We start from the raw sequence: 20,245 nt of genomic DNA on the forward strand, positions 1-20,245 counted from the left end.
CTTTTAGAGGTCAAATGGACTTAATCATAGACTTCTTTAACAGCTTATTTGGAAAATAAGACTTCAGTGTGACCCATTTCCATGCTTAACCATTGGAAAAGTGTTCCAAGTCCCCGGGAGGAGGCCTTGCATTATAAGAGGCTGTACATACCGTTGCAATTTATCTACTTCAAATGCACAAAATGTGCTCATAAAGGAGCAGGACAGTCATGTCAGTTGGTGTTTGGTTTACTGAATTTAAAATTTAGAAGCTGCTGTATAATTCAGTGACCCACCTTGTTAGACCTGTCCGCCTTGGGGTGGTTCCCCCCCCAAAGATTTTGCCTTCGCCCCTACAAATTTGTTCTCCCCTATTTTTGATGGTCTTAGTACTATGCACACTTTACCACGGATAACCAGTTCTGAAGTGGTTGTGCTGTCCTTAAAACACTGTGGAATTGGCTTGTGCTCAATTGGCATCTTTAATTTACGTGTAAACCCATAGTTGAATGGTGCCACATGTACCCAGGGCCTGTACATTAAATGCAACTAGTGGGCCTGCAGCCGTGTTTGTGCCAACCACTTAAGTAGCCCTCCTGAACATGTCTTGGACCTACCATTGCAGCATGTGTGTACACTTTTAAATTGCTATTTCGACCTGGCAAAATGAATGCCCAAACTTCCCTTTGTAATTCACATACGCCACCCCTAGGGTAGTGCTTGGCCAGCCCCGAGGGCTTAGTGCAGTGTATTTAAAGTCAGGCATGTACTTTTACTTTTTTTTTTATGTCCTGGTAACGAAAAACTCCAAATTAGCTTCTCAGTTTTGCAATGCCTACCTCTTCCATAGGATAGATAACATTGGGGTTACTGTATTACATTTAATAAGCTGTAACCTGATATTGGGAGCAGGTAAGCAAGTCTGTTTTGGTGTCTAAAGAATTGTAATTAAAAACCCTCTAATGGTGAAGTCAGATTCTGAAAATGGCTTTTAGAATTATTGCATTTATTTGTACCAACTATTTGGTGTCTGCTACCAATATTCTGGCCCACATGACTAGGTGTAATTGGTCTTTGTATATGTCTCCCAGACAAAAGGGAAGCTAAGTGTTGGCAGGATGTGAAAGTGTGATGATTAGTGACAATTCCTCCCCTTCATTGATTTAAAATCCCTGTCTGAGCCCTCTCACAAAGGGGTTTGACACTAATCTATTGTAACCCCCAGACAATCTGGGGCCGGGGCGGAGAGGCAGGAAATTCCAAGCACCTCTGAGGTGAGAAATGCTTCCAGAGGATTCTGCCCTTCAAGGTGGTCACCAGGTAAAATTATTGGACATCAGACACAATCTCTTCAGTGAACTTCGGGACCTGTGGACTCAACCAGGAAAGGAGGTCTGCTGTAATGCTGACAGGACTGTCACTCCCCTGGCTGCTGTTTGGAAGGACTGCTACCCTGCTGCACTGCCCTCTTTTCTGGGTGAGAAGGCCTGGACGTACATCTCTGAACACTGGACCCCAGAGTGATTGTAAGGGCTACTTGACTGGCCTCTTGATCAGAAGCCTCGGGGACATAACATGCTTCCAACAACCTTGGAACTAGCACCTGGACTCTGCAATCTGTGAGTCTCAATCTGCCAAGTGGTGACACCCTAGTCCTGGACCCTTGGAAGTGGGGTCTGAAGGTGCTCTGCCAGCTCATATGTGAACCCAGCAGAACCAATGCCTTACCTCTGCTTCATGGACTTCCCCAGTGCAAGGACTTCTCATTACCGCTGCACCCTCATTGTATCCGCCACTAAATGATGCAGGTCGTCACATTGCATGCCTCAGGTCAACAGCAGCTTCATTGAAACAGGGTTCCGCATTGCAAGCCCACAGGTTTCTCAGAACATAACCATGCGCAAAGCAATCACAATGCTTCTAATTGACTGCCTCGGCGGTGATGCAGGACCTCACTTCTCAGCTCCTCAAACGATACTGCACTGCTTACACTCAGCAAATTGCATCAATTATGTAGTATATCTCAGCCTGCATTAATCAGACACTTCATTGTCCTCTACATGAAATCTGGTTTGACCCCCTTCCCCACTCACCTTAAAGGAAACTTTTTTTCCCCAAAACCCTACCCATAAATTGAGCTTGCATCCCATCATTGAGTTACAGCAACCAGTAAGCAAACTTCCCTATGCACCCTTTGGGCCTGCCTGCACTCATATGTACTTTACTACACAAAGATGAAGCCATTCAGTCAGCTGTCACTAACTGCTGACACCCATTTACACTTTCTTAATCCATCTGTCTCTCACCTCTGTCTAATGTAGTGCTTCTCAGTCAACCACTACAACCAGAAATTCCACACCAGCCACTCAGCACTCTGGCTGTTGGCGTGCAAATATCCACTTAATCAGTCACTAACATCTTTACCTATATAACCTAAACTATATACTTACCAACACTGCACTGCTCCCAAACCTCATTTGACGTTGTTACTTCAAAGTGCTGATAATGCAGTACAACTATACATATGAAATGGGAGACAAGCTTTTTGTCTACTACAGAATGTGCATAGGACTTGCAGTCCGATTCACTGTAATTCACTCACCTTCAATTATCCTCTCATTGCCGGAAAGTTTCACTGTATTCATATTTTGTCTTTCAAGGTAGGCAACCGTATGTTTTTTGGCGATGCAAAATCTGTCTTGAGATGTAAGACAACCATGTCATTATCCTAAGTTTCTCGTATGGCAATGTACATGATGAGAATAGATATCTCACAACATAGCTGCTATGTTCTCCTGCATCCTCCAAGAGGCATGTGGGAGGTATTGGGACTCTAGTGCAGGGTTAAAGCACACCCCACCATCACTCAATAGGGGTGTGAAGGTGGAGTTGGGAGGGGGTATTTTTTCTTCTTTTTTTTCTTCATTATAGCAACTCTCCTCCTTTTGTAAAGGAGTCTAGTCACCCTCCAGTCAGCAAGAGCTATTAATCGATGCACCATCAGTATGGCCATTAAAATTCCTGCAGTCCCCTGTAACTGATTGTGTCTCACTGCAACCAAATCAACCCTGCACATCATATGTTCATCCATAACCCCACTACTTTTAGTATATCCATGGTTAGTAAAACTAAGTCTGCTTAATTTCCCACTCTCCAGCAAAACAGTTTCTTAAATCCTAGCCACCAGTGTAAATTGGATGGATTCATATAAAAATGTAATTATATTCACAGGTGAGCTTGTAATGGGTGATATGCAAACTACTTAATGTTCAGTGTGTACTGTGGATATGTGCCAATTGTAGGCTACACAATTTGCAACAAATTTCCTGAACACACCTGGATTTGGGATGCTTTAGTCAACCTAAACCTTACAAATCCTAATATTTTTTTATCTTCACATTTGCCCATTTTGCTCCTCAAAGTTACAGATGCCGGCAAAAAGTCACCCGGTGAATTTCCTCAAATTAATGTAGTTCTACGAATTCTGACATCTGTTCTATTAAACTGGGCTTTCCTAGTCAAGGGTAAGACATTTGCATCTAGTTCTATGTCAACTATTGTCTCCGCCACCTCCCCTTTATAACGCTGCAATTAATGGAAACCTGGTTTCAGATCCTTGCAGTGGACTGAAACTATTGAATGTATCCCTTGGAAAGTGATAAGGATTTAACTAATCCTACATGACTACACTAATCTGTGAAGCACAATAAAGCATGCACAACATGCAAGACCAGCAGTAAAAGCAGGCACCTCTATTCCAGTGACAGGTTGATTAGGCTGAGACTGTTCAACATTGTCCACTAAACACATCACCAATACCTAATTTGTCCCAGTTTCTCAAAGTAAGGAACATTTAAATTGCAGGTACCCTATTTCCTGCAGCGATCAACATCGCTCCCCTTAAACCATTGCGACATATTGAATTAAGGTGCAAACAGATGTAATAGACAATATCTCAAATCTAAAATTATATTACTTATAACTCCTACTGTGGCCCACTATAGGTTCAGGCGTACTATCACACTATTAAAATGTAAGAGGTTGATGGGAACGCAATGACCTTCAAGCTATTTAATTGCCATCTTCCTGTTGGCTGCACGCCATACCAAAGTCTCATTCTTAGCACATGAAATTAAAACTGATTTTCTTTTACTACCAATCCGAGTTCTTATCTCATCGTTTTCCACAGTGGTTGTGGGAAATGCTAAATTTTTGTTGCTGAAAACAATTTAAATGTAATCACTCATTTTTATTCCTCCTGCTTAAGTGGTTTGTAATTTTAATTAACTACCCACAAAACCTCATTACAATCTTTTTAGTGAAGTTCCCTCTTGGTGATGCTAAAACAATGTAATAAATTTGAAACCTTAGTTGTGCTAGTGTGTCCTGCCTCTATAAAATTATGCTCTATCTTTATGTATTAACTCGGTTTTATTAAACAGCAAAGGAAAACATTGCAGTGAGTACAACCACCCGCACCTGTGCACCTGTGTGAACACATTGCGGGCGAGAACGATTCAGTAGCGTGAACACTGCCAAGAAATGCTCCCATCGGGCGCGTTAACACAGCAAGCCGCCTACAACCCAACCGGGCCGGCCGCGTCTTAAAGGCTAAAAGGCAGGTGCAGGTGGTATCGATTATGAAACATGAGTATCAAAGGAAGAAAGAAGGAAAAACAAACCCCAGCCCCCCACCCTCCACCCCCAACCACCACCCTCCTTGTCCACGGAGCAAAGATAAAAGCTAAAAATTGTCTCCTCTCTAAGAGGTTCCTCAGGCTGCAGCACCATCTTGGGTCTTGCGTTTGCGTGACTGCTTCTTAGGGTCTGGGAGCGGGGTGTCTGCAAGGCGTAGCAGTCGCAGGCAACTGGGGCAACAAAGTTCTCGGAATTCTCCCGTCAGTAGGGTCCAGAACGGCCGCCATAGCTCTGCAAATTCCTCCCCCCTCCCTGCCCTTGCCAATGACAATTTCTCCATCCCCAGAATCGCCCATAGCCGGTGCAACCATCCTATTTGTAAAGGAGGCTGAACGGCTCTCCAATGCGCTACTATATTTTGTACAGCTGCCCCAGTGCAATTGCAATAAGCCTCCCTCTCCTGGATTTTAGGGGGTACATCAGGGCGTTGGGAAGGCCCAGCAGGACATAAGCAGGATATCTGGGCAGTTGCGTATCTAGGTGTGCGTCTATCAGGTCTAAGATTGATTTCCAATAGGCCTGCAGGCGGTCACAGCTCCAAAGCAGGTGCTCCAGTGTGCCAAGCTCCCCACACCCCCTCCAACAGCGGTCGCTAACTCGGGGGTCCCATTGATGTAGTCGTTCAGGTGTTTGGTACCAATAGGTGGCTACCTTGGTCATGGTTTCAGTAAGGCCCATGTGATAGGCAGAGTGTCTGGCTCTGTGGTAAACCCCCTCCCATTCCTTGCGTGTAAGTTGTCTCTCCAAGTCCCTCTCCCATCTGGTCCTCCCTGCGTTGTATGTGTAGATGTTAGTGAGGAGTAAGTGTTGGTACAGATCGGAGATTAGTTTCTTATCAGAGGTGCGTGTCAATAGCCATTTCTCGTATGGAGTAAGGAAGCGCTGTGCCCCGGGCCTGACCGACGGCTGTAGCACCCAGTGGCGGACCTGCAGGTAGGGCAAGCGATCCGTTTCCGGTATGCCGTAGTCCTCGTTCACTTTCTGAAAGGGAAGGATGCCATTATGATCCAACATATGTCCCAAATTCCTGCACGGTGTAGTTCTCCATATCGCGAACGCCCGGGGTTCAAGGCCGGGAGAGAAGTCAGGGTTGTCAAAGAGCGGCGTCATCTGGGAGGGGAAGGAGGTAAGCTCCCGCCGAACAGCTACTTTGTCCCATACATCCAGGACGGTGCTCGTAATGAGCGATGCGTAGAGGTTGGGGGGCCTATGGCAGCGCGGCAAGAACGGGACACCCTGGAGTGTACGACCTGCCACCGCCTGGTCCTGAAAGAGCCAGTGTTTCCTTGATTCCAGTTGGTGCCACTCCACCAACGTGCGCAGCTGGGTCGCCTGAAAGTATAAGGTGAGGTCGGGCACTCTCACCCCACCATGTGCGGGGGGGGGGGATTGGGGGGGAGGGGAGTATAGCGATCGCGTGTTTAAACCGCGGGCGGCGGCCATTCCAGACAAAGCGTGCCAGATCCGCTTGCGTCCTCTGAAGCCATCCCTTCGGTGGGTGTAGAGGGAGGGTCTGAAACACATAGAGGATCTGCGGCAGCAACGTCATTTTGGCGGCCGCAACGCGACCCAGCCATGACAACGTAAGATGTTTCCATCGTCTGAGATTGTCGCGGAGGCAAGCGCTGAGTCTAGTATAGTTGGCATCTACGGTGGCCCGCACCGTTGGGCCCAGCAAGACTCCCAGGTAGGGAATGGTGGACGTCGACCACTGCAGGTCAAATTCAGCTTTGGCGTCTGCCAGCACATCAGGTGACGATTCAGAAAAGGGGGTGGTGATGGACAGAGCATCTGAATTAAGCGGAACACTCATACCCAGTCAAAAGATCAGGGCTTGGTCCGTAACCGTTTTTAGCTCACTGCACCATCCCAGTTCAGAACCCGGCTACATGCAAATTAGTCTGTCCCTGGCCCAGTGCATCATGGGAACAGGGCAGACCAAACTACCAAGCCAATTCTTTACTGGAAAGGAAACCAGCTTCCGGGGACCGGTTTCTGGCATTGCAGCCGTCTTCGGCCCGGCTTGCTTGAATCCTGATGGTGCAGTGAGCAAGGGACTCATGTCTGAGCATACCCTTCCACTCCTATAGTGGCCAAAACGATTCAGAAAAGGGAGTGGTGATGGACAGAGCATCTGAATTAAGCAGAACACTCATACCCAGTCAAAAGATCAGGGCTTGATCCATCACCGTTTTTTAGCTCAGGTGACAGCGATATGTTCAAGGCCTCCGATTTTGCAACGTTTGCGCAAAAGTGTGGAGCTCAACAAAGAGCGCCTGGAGAGATTGCATCGGATTGGTTAGGGAGAGTAAGATGTTGTTGGCGTATAGACTGATCGTGTGAGTGTCCCCACCGAACGGGATGCCTGTGATGAGGCTATGGTGCATAACGCGTTGGGCCAACGGCTCCATATAGAGCACGAACAGGAGGGGGGAGAGCGGGCACCCCGGTCTGGTTCCCCTGCCTTTCCGAAAACGTGGGGAGGTGTGGCCATTAACTCGGACCGCAGCGTTTGGGTGGCGGTAACAATTAAATATACGGTTACTGTGGATCTCCTACCCCGAACCGCTGTAGCACCAGGTCCAGATAGGGCCAGTGCTCCCTATCGAATGCCTTCTCTGCATCGATGGTGAGCAGCATGCAGTCCGGCCTCGTCCGTGACCCAGCCTCAATAAGGTGAAGGACCCGTCTGGTGTTGTCGCTGGTCTGCCGTTGCGGGATGAAGCCAGCTTGGTCGGGCTCCACCAGCTGCTGCATATATGGTGCCAGCCTACTTGCAATAATGCCGGTGTATAGTTTCAGGTCAATGTGCAAGAAGATCGTCCGATAGGAACTACAACGGGTGGGATCTCGCCCGGGTTTGGGAATCACCGATATTGCTGCTTCCAGAAGATCTGGGGGTATGGCGCCAGGTTGCCACTTGTGGGCAGAAGGTCTTATAAAAGGCCGCTGTGTAGCCGTCCGGGCCTGGCGATTTTCCCAACTTGAGGCGGGAGGTCACCTCCTCTAGGCCGATGGGCCGGTTGAGGAACGTTGCCTGTGCTGCATTCAGGGACGGGAGGGTGGCCCCTTGAAGGTAATCCTGGCCAGACTGTAGGTCGAGATGGTCCGCCGAATAAAGTTCAGCGTAGTAGTCACCAAAGGCTGCGGCGATGGCCGCGTCCTCTGTGATGGGGGTGCCGTGGCTAGACTGGAGGGTTCGGATATGTTGCTTCTGATGCTGCTCCCGCAATCTACTGGCCAGCAATTTCCCGCAGCGATCCCCGCCTGTGTAGTATGCGTGTCTGAGGCGCATAGCGGCATATTCGGCCACATCCTGGTCAAGTGCTACTAACATCTTCCGCTCTGTACACAGCTGACGCCACGCCCGGGCTGCTCCAGTGCGCTGGTGCATCTGCTCCAGCTCCGTCACACGCTGTGTGAGTTCGAACCTTTTCTGTGCGCGCTCCCTATTGTTAGCCGTGGCTATAGAGATAAATTCACCACGAAGGACCGCCTTGAGAGCTGCCCATTGTGTGGCTTTGGAGGTGTCATCGTTAGCATTGTGAGTGAGGAACTGAGCGAGTGCCAATTTAATCCGTTCTAACGTGGTTGGATTCTGCAGGAGACCATCTCGCAGCCGCCAGTGCCGCTGCGGGCCGGGCGTGTCCGGAATAAGGACGCCACTACCGGGGAGTGGTCGGACAGGGAGGCCGGGAGGATCTCTACATCTCGTGCCTGAAGTACCAGCTGGGAGGAGCACAAGAGGTAGTCAAGTCTTGCATATGTTTTGTGGGCCACGGAATAATAGGTGTACGCCGTGGGTGTGCGTGTCTCCACAGATTGGTGAGTTCCAGATCCGAGAGGTGAGTGTCCTACCGCTGATAGAGCCCCCACCTGTCCAGACCTCTGGGCAGAGCGGTCTGCAGTGTTGTGAAAAAAACAGGTAAGGTCGCCCCCGAGCAATAAGTGTGGGTGCGTGGTGGCAGTGGCAGCCTCCAGGGCAGCGTGTAAAAAGTTCTCTTGACCCTCGTTGTGAGCATATATGGTACCCACTAACAAAGTCTGACCCGCAACTTGGAAGCGGTGGACTAGCAACCTACCCTTGACCTCTGCCTCTTTCTGCAGGACCCACCCCTGGAAGGATTTGGCCACCAAGATTGCCACCCCGGCTACCTTTCTGGACGTGGACGAGAACTGCCAGGGAAAGGCTCGGGACTTGATTCTGTGTTGGTCTTTGGGCAACAAGTGTTTCCTGCAGGTGGCATATGTCTGCCTTCGAGTGCTTTAGGAGGGATAGGACCGCCTTGCGCTTGATGGGGTTATTGAGCCCTCGCACATTAAGCGTAAGAACAGTTAAAGGGCGCGACATTCTAAGCGGTTATTTGGGTTGGCTGCGCGCTGTCTGATCTGCAATAGAGAGGTATGCCGCTGTGACCCTGGCATACTACGGTGTGTGCGAATTGACCGAGGACACCAAAAAGGAAACTTAAAATTCCGTGGACAAGGAGAATTCCCCCCCCCCCCCTTCCACCTGTCTCCCCCTCCCAAACTCCCTTCGACCCCCAGCCCAACCCCAATCAACAACCCAAAGAACCCCCAAAAAACAAAGTCCTGGACCAGTCACAAGTTCGTGGAGGCCCATCGGTCAGATCAGTAGTGGGTAACGTGGCCTTAGCAACCAATAACTTCCAGTGTCAGGTAGGGAATGTGGCGGTGTCAGCCCCGCGGCTCCCCGAATTCGGCTGGTTCTCCAAGAATCTCCCGGAAGAGGTCTTGTAAGTAGCAGGTGACGCTGTTTCCCTCGGCATTTAATGGAACACCCCGCACGCGGGCGTTGTTCCTCCGAGAACGGTTCTCAGGGTCCTCTGTGTGTGCCTGAAGGTCCACTTGCTGTTCCCGGAGTTGGAGCACCTCCTGTCGTAGGAATTCAACCTCTTCACTGCGTGCTAGATCTGCGGATTCCACCGCCGCCACCCTCTCGCCCAGGCCATCCAAATCTCTGCGTAGTTCGAGTTGGTCCACGGCCAGCTCTTGCTTCAGGGTCATGAAGTCGTCGCGTAGAGTATTGAATAGGGACTCCAGGAATGCCCTCGTGATAGGAGCACCCCGTCGTCCTGCACCAGTGCATCTGACGGGGCAGTGGGCGAGGGAGGCGTGCGAGTCTTGTCCCCCTTCACTGCGGTCTTGGCCAGCATGTCAGGGATTGTGGGGCCAGCTCTGCGGTTGGTGTTGGCCATAGTCCCAAGACGCCTAGTGGCGCAGGGTGTGCAGAAGAACCCTCGCCAGGGCACGGTAAGCAGTCTGGAGTCTGATCAGGGCGGTGGGGCGACCAAGCGAGTGGGCTCCCCCACACTATCCGCTTCCACGAGGCGCGCCGGATGAGGCGGTGAGCAGGGCACAGTAAGCAGTTTGGAGTCCAATCAGGGCGAGGGGGTGCCCTCGTAAGATCAGTGCCCACGAGGCTCGCCGGATGAGGCGGCGGGCAGGGCCACTCAGCTTGGTGGGCTCACCGGTCAGCGAGGCAGCGCAGGTCCCCGAGGGTGTCGAAGGCCCAGCCGGGCCTGGCGGGTTTACAGCCACTGATAAGGCGGACCGTGCTCTCCTACACAAGTGGGGGGGCAGCGCCAGTAGAGATGTGCTCCGTCTACGTGCCAAGGAAGGTGAGTCCACTCCCCCCCCCCCCGGTAGGCCCCCACCGAAAATGCAACTGCTCACCGTGTGCTCTGGGTGGTCACAGATGAGTCCTGTCTCTGCCACAGATCCCCCCCCCCCCCCCCCCCCCCGTCGGCCGTCCGCGCGGCAGGCCGCCGGTTCCGGTCCTCCGGAGGAGGGGGCCCCCACAGCGTCCTTCAGCAGCTGAGCTCGTCATGAGCATGGAAGGAGTTAAAAGGTTCACATTGTTAACTATGGTTAAATATGGGAAAATAACCAGGTTAGAAGGAGGTTTAAGGGAAGAGATTTCTTCATGTGGAAATGTGTTTTTCATGTGAAGTCATCTGGGCATAGAATGCTCTAGCCACCAAATTATATTGCAACCCTTTCTTCCTGAAGAAAACCTGCAACCCTACTCCAGTACATTATATTGAATTGGAAACTTTTTTATTTTCAGAGACCAGGGCCCATCATAAGCTTCTCCTGGCCCTCAGCCGATTTGATGAATTCCGTAGTTATACTTACTCCAGGAATATATGGAACTGTTTGCTAAGGAACTTTAAATAAACATAAAACGTATTTTGCCTCTAACAAAGCGTTGCGTCATATTGGATAAAATGGCTTATAATCCTCAGTGACTCATAAATGTTTAGCCTGTTGCCAGAGTAACTTGCGTTTGTAATGCGTCAATGATTCGAAGTGCATTTGTAGGTGCTGTTTGTATGAACTCTTAATTAAAACTTTAATGAATCTGCTCTAAGGCTTGGCATGTTTCCCTTTAAATCTTGCAGGCCAGTCTTATGAAATCCGGCTCCTTGACAACAGAAAATTGGGAGAGTATCAGGATTTAAATGGAAAATACATAAAGGTAAGTTTTCTTAATTTGCTGAGCGACTTTGATAAAGCAAACTTGTAATTTGCTTTCACGGACTGTTAATATTTTTGTCAGTGATGTTCTTGCCAGGTCTCCGCAAAAGTCCTAAAGTGCCCAGTTGCTACTTCCTGCCACAAAATATTCATGTCCAAATCGCAAACTATGTATTGGCTATGTTCACTGGGGTCTTTTGTATGAGATGTATCACATTAGGTGACTGCTTTGCAGTTGAATTTGGACACTATATACTTTGGCAAGGGCAGTTGTTGGTGAGCGCAGTGGAGTGGGTGGTTAAAGGGTTGTAATGGGTAAGACAACTTTGCACGAAAGGCAACACAAAGATTTGTTTTTCCTCTTCGCTATGAAGTGAAACCATTTCTGTATGTAATGCATGGGTAGGTACGGCTCTGGAGGCCTGGTATCTTCCTTCATTTTTTTTCTTCTTCAAACTTGTTCTCATGAACCCATTGCAGAGCAGTACTAAACATGGGCCGAACCCTTTAAGTAGATTTCGATACTTGTGGTTGTCCCCTCTTGGCAGTCCACTCCCGAAAACGTATTCAGTAGAACACAGGAAATGTATAACTTTTCAAGTAAGGGAACCTCCTTGGAATAGGAAGGTCCGTGGATATACGTCTGAGAATTAGACTTTGCTCTTTGCTAGCCACCTCTAAATCTTTGGGTGGCTATTGGAGTTGAATAAGAATTGTCTTTTTAAACTATGAATCCTTTTTGTTTTTTCCATATCCCAACTTCTGTTCTCATTTCATTGTCATTTTCTGTAGCTCATTTGTTTTTGATTGTTCTTTTCATAAGAGCATCATTCGTGTAGTTTTCCATGATCGACGTTTACAATATACAGAACACCAACAACTAGAAGGCTGGAGATGGAGCCGCCCAGGGGACAGAATCCTTGATTTGGGTATGTCTTTTAAAAAAAAAAAAAAAATGTTTTATTTGTTTGCTCTTTTTGGTTCCCATTCGGTGCAGCACTGTTTAAGCTAAACACTTGTAGTGGGCCTAAAGTTAGCACACTTTAGTTAATAATTTACTATGGAATAAACTCTTATTTGTAAAATACTTATTCTTATTGGGTTCAGAGTTAAGTATCTACTTAGGACAAACCCTTGCAAGAAAAAGTTCCAAGTGATGCTTTCGTGTTCAATATTTCAACTTAACACTGCCACTTTCCTGCTGTTCATCTATTGCTGGATTTTCTTTGCTAGATGTTTGGCATTCTGCTCATGTCTGTAATCTCTTTACTTTGCTACTTTCAACACCATCAAGCTACTGCCTTAAAGTTTACTTGTTCCAAAGTGTAACTGCTGTCTTACTTAATGTGTTTGCTCTCTAGTGCTTCGGGTGTGCTAAAGTCTTTAACCTGCTGCCATGGCGGCTTCCCTGTGATTGGATGGTTGTCTTGAATATGAGGAATTTCAGATCCAAGGAAAATTCCTGATTGAGTAATCAATTTTGGTTTTGTAAACTAAAACCACTCCTATTTTTATGTTGCAACTGATCTTCTAAATGCTTGATCTCTTTGCTCGTACTCCAGCTTCGCTCTGAAGTGAGTGATTTTTTTTTTTTTTACTTGAATCCCTACAAATATCTTACTACCTTGATGATATAAAATCCAAATTGAATGTCTCTAGTTTTGGTAAGGGAAAGTGGCTGTGTTTTATTTTTGTTCTCTCCAACCCGTTTCGGAGAAGAAGTGTACATTTTCTTGTATTTTGTTTAGAGCTCTCTCCAATTTAGAGCCATTCAGAGCCACTTCACTTTTTTTTACCTTATTACTTAAAGCATATCTGCATCTTTTGGGTGGTATCATTTCTGTTTTAATTCACTTCCTTTCAGAGTAGGTGTAGCATCTGTTTGGAGACTTTACTAACGGCCGTTTAATTTGGGCATTTGCCTTAAAATATCCATAAAATGAAAAGGCTATGATTCTGGGTAGTCTTAACTAGAGAACATTGCTGACCTCTGGAGTGCCTAAGGACTGACACCGCATTTCCGGCCCTTTTGTGCCTGATCCGAACTTAAGCTATATTGTGGTGTCTTACTGTAAAATAATTAAATTACATTTTTTTTTAAAGGCTTTTATCGGATAGTTCAAGTCTTTGCAATATGGATTTTTTTCTTCCTGCCTTTCCTATTTGGGTATGCTTCATGAGCGTTTTTGACAAAGCTTGATATCTTTAGTATTGAAATTGTCTTTCAGTGAATTTTGCACGTCTATAATTCTGTTTTTAGCATTGATGCTGGAGTGAAGTCATGCACAAGGCTCTGTGGCATATAGATTACAAAGTAGACAAATGTATCTATTCTCTTGCGCACACATATTAGTCATTACACTCCATTATTGTAATGCCATCCCATCCAAGCCTCACGTTCTTCCATACCCCGACCAATTGTCTTATCCAATTGATTCCAAGTTTTGACTTCAACCTTACAGCCTTTATTTGTTTCTGATAACTTTACATGTAACTAGTTCTCAAAGAATGCTTTTAGAGAAACTGTACTTAAATTTCAAATCATATCATAACCTTACTGTGTCCACTTTTTTCTCACTGCAAATCTCTTGTGCTCTCTACTCTTTGTTCCAGCTCATACCTTCCTTCTGGCCCATCCATGACATTACATGTCTGCACCTTTCAATATTATAGCTCATTTAGCATGACTTGACATTACCTTTAGTCTTCATTCTTATTGTTTCTACCACAAATATATCATATCATAATCATTCCTCTTTGCTTATTCATCCAATTCTCATTTGGTTGTTCAAATCTGCATTTATCTCCTCGTCCCTCTGGCTTCTCTCCATTACATAATGAGACCACTGTGCTTTGTAGACGCACCCCATAGCAATATAAGAAGGCCCCGCCCCTCCATAACTTCTGTTCTTTTGTGTCAGACACTGAAGGGTGAGGGCTGTGCTCTCGCTCCAGCGAGGTCTTGCTTTAGTGGGTTGATATTTGATCTTGCTGGCTCGTCTTGTCCGGCCGCATTTTAAAACATCCTGGAGTTCATGATTTATGGTTTTCTGCTTGGTTCATTCCTTCCTTTGGGAATGATTTCACTTGGTCCGAGGTGGCAGAAGCATCACAGCGTCCTCGTGGGCCAGAGATTTCTGAGCAGTGATTGTCTTGTGGAATTCGGAGGAGGCCTCAAGGGGGTGTCAGCACACGTTGGGGCGGTGCTCTCCTCGAAGTGTGGGCCTGGAAAACTTAAGGATGTGGGTCCTGGTACGAACGCGGCCAAATATTAATGTGGTGAGTTTACTGGGAGCGGTGTCCCCACATAGTGTGACAGATTTTCTTTGGTGGTGTTTCCACTGGCCGGAGGTCTGTGTTGCCCTCCTCCGTTCAGGGTGGGCGCGGCCTGTTGACCAAGGACTAAGTTCACCCAGCCGAAGTTCTGCAGTGCCTTCCTCGGACAGGCGTGGGGCAAGCTGTGTTGCGCGGGCAACCTGTTGATTGGCCTGCTTCTCGTGGAGGCTCTCTAGCTGCATAGTGGCACCTCTCTATTCCTACTTGCAGTGCAGCAGGATTAGATTGTGAAATGTCAGCGTTCCCAGTGTTGCGGGCGCTTTGGGCCGGTGATGCAATGGAGGGATACGTTGGAAGGCCTGGCTTCTGGGGCATCCTTGGACTGTGGAAATCCCTTTGCCTGTCGGGTGCTTCAGAGCGGTGCTCTGAGTGTCGCTCAGTCAGGTTGGTGGAGAAGCAACATGGTGCTGCATGCTTTCGAACTTTCCATGCTGCATGGTTTTGTTTATGGGAATAGTGTTCCTCTCAGTGAATGCATTGCATTACAGCCCGTTAGGAAGTGGTGCTCCTTTCTACTAGCAAAACTGTCGCTGAAGGTAGGACTTTTTTTTTTTTTTTTTTTTTTTTTTTTTTTAATAAAATGTGTAGCTGTGCTGTACATTTGTTTGGTTGTTCCTGGGCAATGGCCTGTCCATTTTTTTCATTGGCTGTTGGTTTTCCTCTGTAATTTTCTGTGTGGTTCCATTGTCTTACCTTGATGGTAATCGCGTCGATGTCGCTACCCTTGAACGCCTTACTTCAGGGTCTAGGGCGGGTCTTCTTCAGGACTTATGGGTGTGGGGTAGTAAACATGCGCCTTTGGGGTATTCTTGAATTATGATCCCCGTGGGTGTTCGAAAAAATCACCCATCAAGTAGAGCCGTCCGGATTCAAGAACGCGTGGTTCCTTACGATTTAATATATCAATTCCCTATATGGTTTCCAATAATTAGTCAGGATGTTCCTCATCTGTGACTCAACCGCAATGAATTAGGCGACCTGATGTGTTTTTTTCTTCGTGTTCAATCTTTGGAAAGCGTTGTGCACAGGATTTAAATTCCTCCATGCACTGCTCTGGCGCTACCACTTGTCACTCACTTGTTGTATATAACTCACTTTTTCACGAGTACACCACATGTCACGTTGCATGCACTGTATTCATATGCGCCGTTCAGTATGAAGTATTTAACTGTTTTTGATTAAATTATGTGTATATAAAGCAAAGATTTTCATGAATATAACTAATACAGTGATTAAAAAGTATAGTGTTACACTGTTCTTCTTGGTATGGGGTTTGCTTTTTGAGAATAGCGGTTATCTCCTAATTCTATAAAATAATCCTTTGATTAAATAAGAATTTTTTGGGAAAGAGTTATATATATTTTGAAGTAATCAGTTGGCGTGCCTGACAGAACCACTGTATTTACTAAATCGTTCTGAGGGATACCGGGTTACCCCATAGTGATCTACATTATGGGAGAGTAGGTGTGGCCTATTGGTTTAGATCTTCGCCTGTTGCTTTGACTGTTATGGGTTTGACTCCTAGTGTTTCAATGCTTGTGTTGGCTCAGTTACAATGTTGGAGTGTAGTTTTTCCACTGTTCTGTTTGCAGGGCTGGTGGTCTGCTGTGCCTTTCTTTGGCCCGGGTGCGAATATTTCAGTTGCAATGACTTCCCACTGTTACCTGAGGCTGTCGCTCCGGGATGTGGTCTTTAAACTCTGGTGTTTGGGTCACCACTGTTGCACGTGTTGGTTCCTGACTGTCATGGGGTGTTTGGGGCACCTGTTATCTCTTAGACCAGGGATGTGGCCTGTTGGTCAGGGATGCCGACTTTAGACCTAGGGTAAGCAGTCGGAGCTCCTGAGTCTGCTCTGCATCTGGTGTTTGAGGGCAAACCAATATTTCGCTGTACTTTGGGACCGTGGGCCTGACCATGTGTTGCTAGTGTGGTGCTCACGGTAACATTCCAATGCTCTTGGGCCATGTTTCACTCAGTATGAAACATTTCTTGGCTTAAACAGTGTGCTGGTTTGTTCCTTCTCGTTGGCTTCCGGATGGATTCATTCAGAACCTTTTATGGAGGATATGTGTCATTGTGGCATAGTGGTTAAGGTTTTAGGCTTTCAAGGTGGAGATGCATGTTCATGCCTTTGCTCTCTTTGCAGCCCTATGCCTAGTGCATTACTCTGAGCATCAGAGGGTGTTTCAGTTTTGGGTCCAGGCTTTGTTGGTGCTGCGTTCACTAGTGCCTTGTCTTCCAAGCCTACACTTTGCACGCTTCAATCCAGTTGGTGGGTTAGCTGGATTCCGCATCGTCAGCTGAGTCCGTCCCTGTGTTGTGCCTGGTGGATAGTTCTATCTGTTATTGTTCTGGAAGGCCTCATGTTTCCATCATTCTGGGCTTGCTTCTGCCTCCTCTGGTGGTTGGGCTGCTGTGGTCCTTTTTCTGCATCTTGCTAGGCCTGTGGCATTGGCTTTGCTATTGCACCCAGGGTTTTGGCTGGTGAGCATTGAGTCCTGGGTGGAGCCTGAGCATTGCCTGCTTACCCATTTTCTTCATCCGTTCTATACACGGGTCCGTGGGGATATGTTGCCCCATTCTGTTGCTATTGTTTCTGTCTTGACACCTCTTTTTGGCAGGTTCTTTCGGGTGGCTTTTTGTCCTCTGTTCGCAAGGTGGTTGGGTGCCTGTAGACGTCTCACAGCCTCTGGTTGGTGCTCGGGCTGCATAATGTGGGGCAGTGTCAGCTTGATTTTTTTTTTTCGTGGATCAGGCAGAAGTCTTGCCGGGAGGGGGATCGGGGGGGTTGGATGTTCTGGTCCTGGTGGCGCTACTGGCTAAATTCCTGGCTGATATGTTGGGGGCTATACTTTGCCAGCGTCTGTTCTTCATGAGCAGACAGTTCCTCTGGTTGTGGACCTGGAAGGAGTTCTTCCAGGATAAGATGTTCTCCTGGTCCTAATAGTCCTTTTCCAGTACATCTTCTATGTCTTAGAATCACTTGAATGCTGGGGGACTAGGGTTTCCATTGTGAAGGCTTCCGTTCCTGTTCATTCCATGTGTTGCAGTGTTTGGCCTGGTTGGGTTGGCTGCTGGATGTCACTGCCTGGGCGGTGTCCTTGGGTTGGTGCTCCAGCTGATTAACCACTTGGCTGCTAAGGGGTTTCCCCTCCCGTGCTGCAGATTTGTTTCCCATTATACATGACGAGTTGACCTTGTCATGAGCACAGATTCAGTGTGCCTCATGACGAGTTCACCTTGTCATTAGCATGCAAGTGGTTAATGTCTTGTGGCCACGAGTCCTGTGGATGTTGATTCCTGCTGCAGTGTGTGTGGGTGGTTGGCCTGTGTTGGTTGTGGCGCTCCTCTGACTGGGTAGCGTTTATTCCCTCTAGAGGCTGTCCTTGCAACACCACTTTTCCATGTGGTCTCATGGGGTCTGTCAGGCTGTCCTTGCAACTGCTCTTTTCCCTGTGGTTTTGTGGGGTCTGAATGGCTGCACTCATTTAGGAAGATGCGTGCCTTATGTTAAGCTCCTGTGTCTGCAGTTCTTAGTCTGCGGTGGATTCCCTTCTTCCCATATCTGGGCGACTCTTGGTGATTGGGGGCTTTTCTCCTCTTGTATTGTTTACAGGTGCAGACGTTGCTGGTTCTTCCGTCTGCTCTTGATTGTTTGGAGCCCAATTGCAGAAGGTTCTGGGGATTGACACGTTGGCAGGCTTCATGGATGCTGTAGGTTCATTCACATTCGCTGGTGCTTGATTTGGCTCCTGTTCAGACAATTTTCTTTGGATGTGGCTGCCTTTTTCCCCGGGTTTTTGCCACAGTTTGGTTTCAAAGCTGCTGATGCCCTGCCTTGCCTTTGACCGTTGGTCAATTGTTCGCTTCCCTCCACTTCCTTTGATTCGGTAGTCTGTTTCAGTTGGGGGCTGGGGGAGGTTGTAGGGGCTCATGTTGTACTGGTTGCTCCAGCGTGGTGCCGCTCTGTCTGGCTTTCGCTGTTGCAGGTAACGCTGGCAGGTCTGGAGTGACTGCTTCAATTGGTTCTGTCTCCCTTGAGGTTTCCGAATCTCCTGATGCCTTCTCTGGCCAATCTCACGTTGATGATTGGGCTGTTATATGGGGTGGCTTCATGTGAAGGGTCTCATTCTCGGTCTCCTTTTCTGTGCTGGCGTACGGAAGGTTGCTGCCAGGTTGTCTTGTGCTCTGCATTTGGGACCGTTTCAGGGTTATGGTGATCGGTCGCATGTGGTGACATTTTCGGTTTCTCAGCCCTGGGTTCTGGTGTCCCTCCAGGATGGGCTTTTTAAGTCTTTCTGGTCCCCTTGTGTGGGTTTTGTATTGGTATGGGCTGTGTCTGTGAGGCACAGGGGCCTCATGTAATGAAGGTAAGAGATAGGGACACAGATTAATGCAATTATGGTTTAGTAATAAACGCATTACTACTTCCTTCTCTTTGTTATTTGGTGAAATGACCTATACTGAAATGTCTACCATTTTCTCCTCTAGTTGAATGTTATTTGTGCTCCTTTAGCTACTGGCAGACGTGTCCACTCATTGAAGTCTGAGTAACCAAAATATGAGCTATTGAGAATGTGTTCAATCTGTCATAAATCCTCTTTCCAAAGGAAATTAGATTTATCAGCCTACAGCTATTTTAAACAGTTTTGTACTGTGTAAGTGCGGGGGTTCGCTCCAGTTAGTTTGACACCGAACAAGCTCATTTCTGATGGCGTGGGAATATAGACTTGGATAAATGGCATGCAAATAGAGATAATATTGACTGAGAATATTGGCATGCAAGTCATGTGCACTTGATATGCATAGAAATAAACAAAGGCTAACCACCCGTTTCTTATTCTAATGGAAAATACACACTTTGCAGGAAACCATCTTTTAATCTCTATCTAGAGGGACTTGTGCCTTTTTCTCTATAGGTCTTTTGTTATCTAAACTGGACTTTAATTGAGAATTAGTCACACATCCTGGATGCTCTTGTTTCTTGAACTGGAGCAGTAGGCCCATGCGTAGGCATTTTCATCATAGGTTAAAATTTGTCAAACTGGTGCTACAGATCTAAATCCTTACAGCATTAAAAGAAGAGTAAGCTTTACGTATATAGTCTGCAGTGTAGTTTGAATCCAGTTATGTTGGAATTTATGGTCTTCTGAACACCCACGGCAATGAGCCCTAGGCTCTGCTGTCACGGTGAGCATAATTAATAAAGACTGAATAACTAGGACATCAACCACGACCAATCCAACTTCAGTTCTCTGCCGAAGCAATGGTAGTAACCACAATAACAAATTCTTCCCTGGCATCATGGTTGAACAACACCATTGAGGAGTTTGGTACACCCTAGCTGTATGCAGCACAACTAGATTGGATCTGAAAATGGGCTTGGGGTAATACTCCCGTCTTGAGGAGCGAGTGAAGTTACTTTGAGGAGAGACTTTCTTTCTAAAACATGTTAGATGGTAGGACAGAATTGTCTAAAGAGTGTACAGATGCTATTTCAGTACAACTTTGATCTGCACCTGTTATTATACTCCAGTACTTTGAATATTTACAGCTTGCATTAAATACAGAACATTATTATAACGTTAACTTGGTTCCTAGGATACTTAACCTTGTTGTTTGATAAAATTATGTATTCTCCAGTTTGCCTGTGTTTGGAAAAATAACTTTAAAAGCTTGAATCACAAGCTGGTAGACGTCACTCACCTCAGTACAAGAGGTGAATAATAAT

The 20,245-nt window shown here is 47.1% G+C and overlaps 1 protein-coding gene across 2 annotated transcripts in view; it reads left to right on the top strand.

The window, feature by feature from the left end:
* TFCP2L1 (transcription factor CP2 like 1) overlaps window positions 1–20,245 on the top strand; it is a 105,895-nt gene that overhangs the window by 38,785 nt on the left and 46,865 nt on the right. Inside the window, exons 3-4 of one of the 2 annotated variants that reach the window (XM_078682068.1) lie at window positions 11,103–11,179; window positions 12,002–12,107. In XM_078682068.1, the coding sequence (XP_078538194.1) occupies window positions 11,103–11,179; window positions 12,002–12,107 (183 nt within the window). The remainder of the gene's footprint in view (window positions 1–11,102; window positions 11,180–12,001; window positions 12,108–20,245) is intronic. The other variant, XM_078682069.1, reaches the window with a different exon arrangement.

This window comes from Lissotriton helveticus, chromosome 3_1 (genome assembly GCF_964261635.1).
Source record: "Lissotriton helveticus chromosome 3_1, aLisHel1.1, whole genome shotgun sequence".
NCBI classification, from domain to species: domain Eukaryota; kingdom Metazoa; phylum Chordata; class Amphibia; order Caudata; family Salamandridae; genus Lissotriton; species Lissotriton helveticus.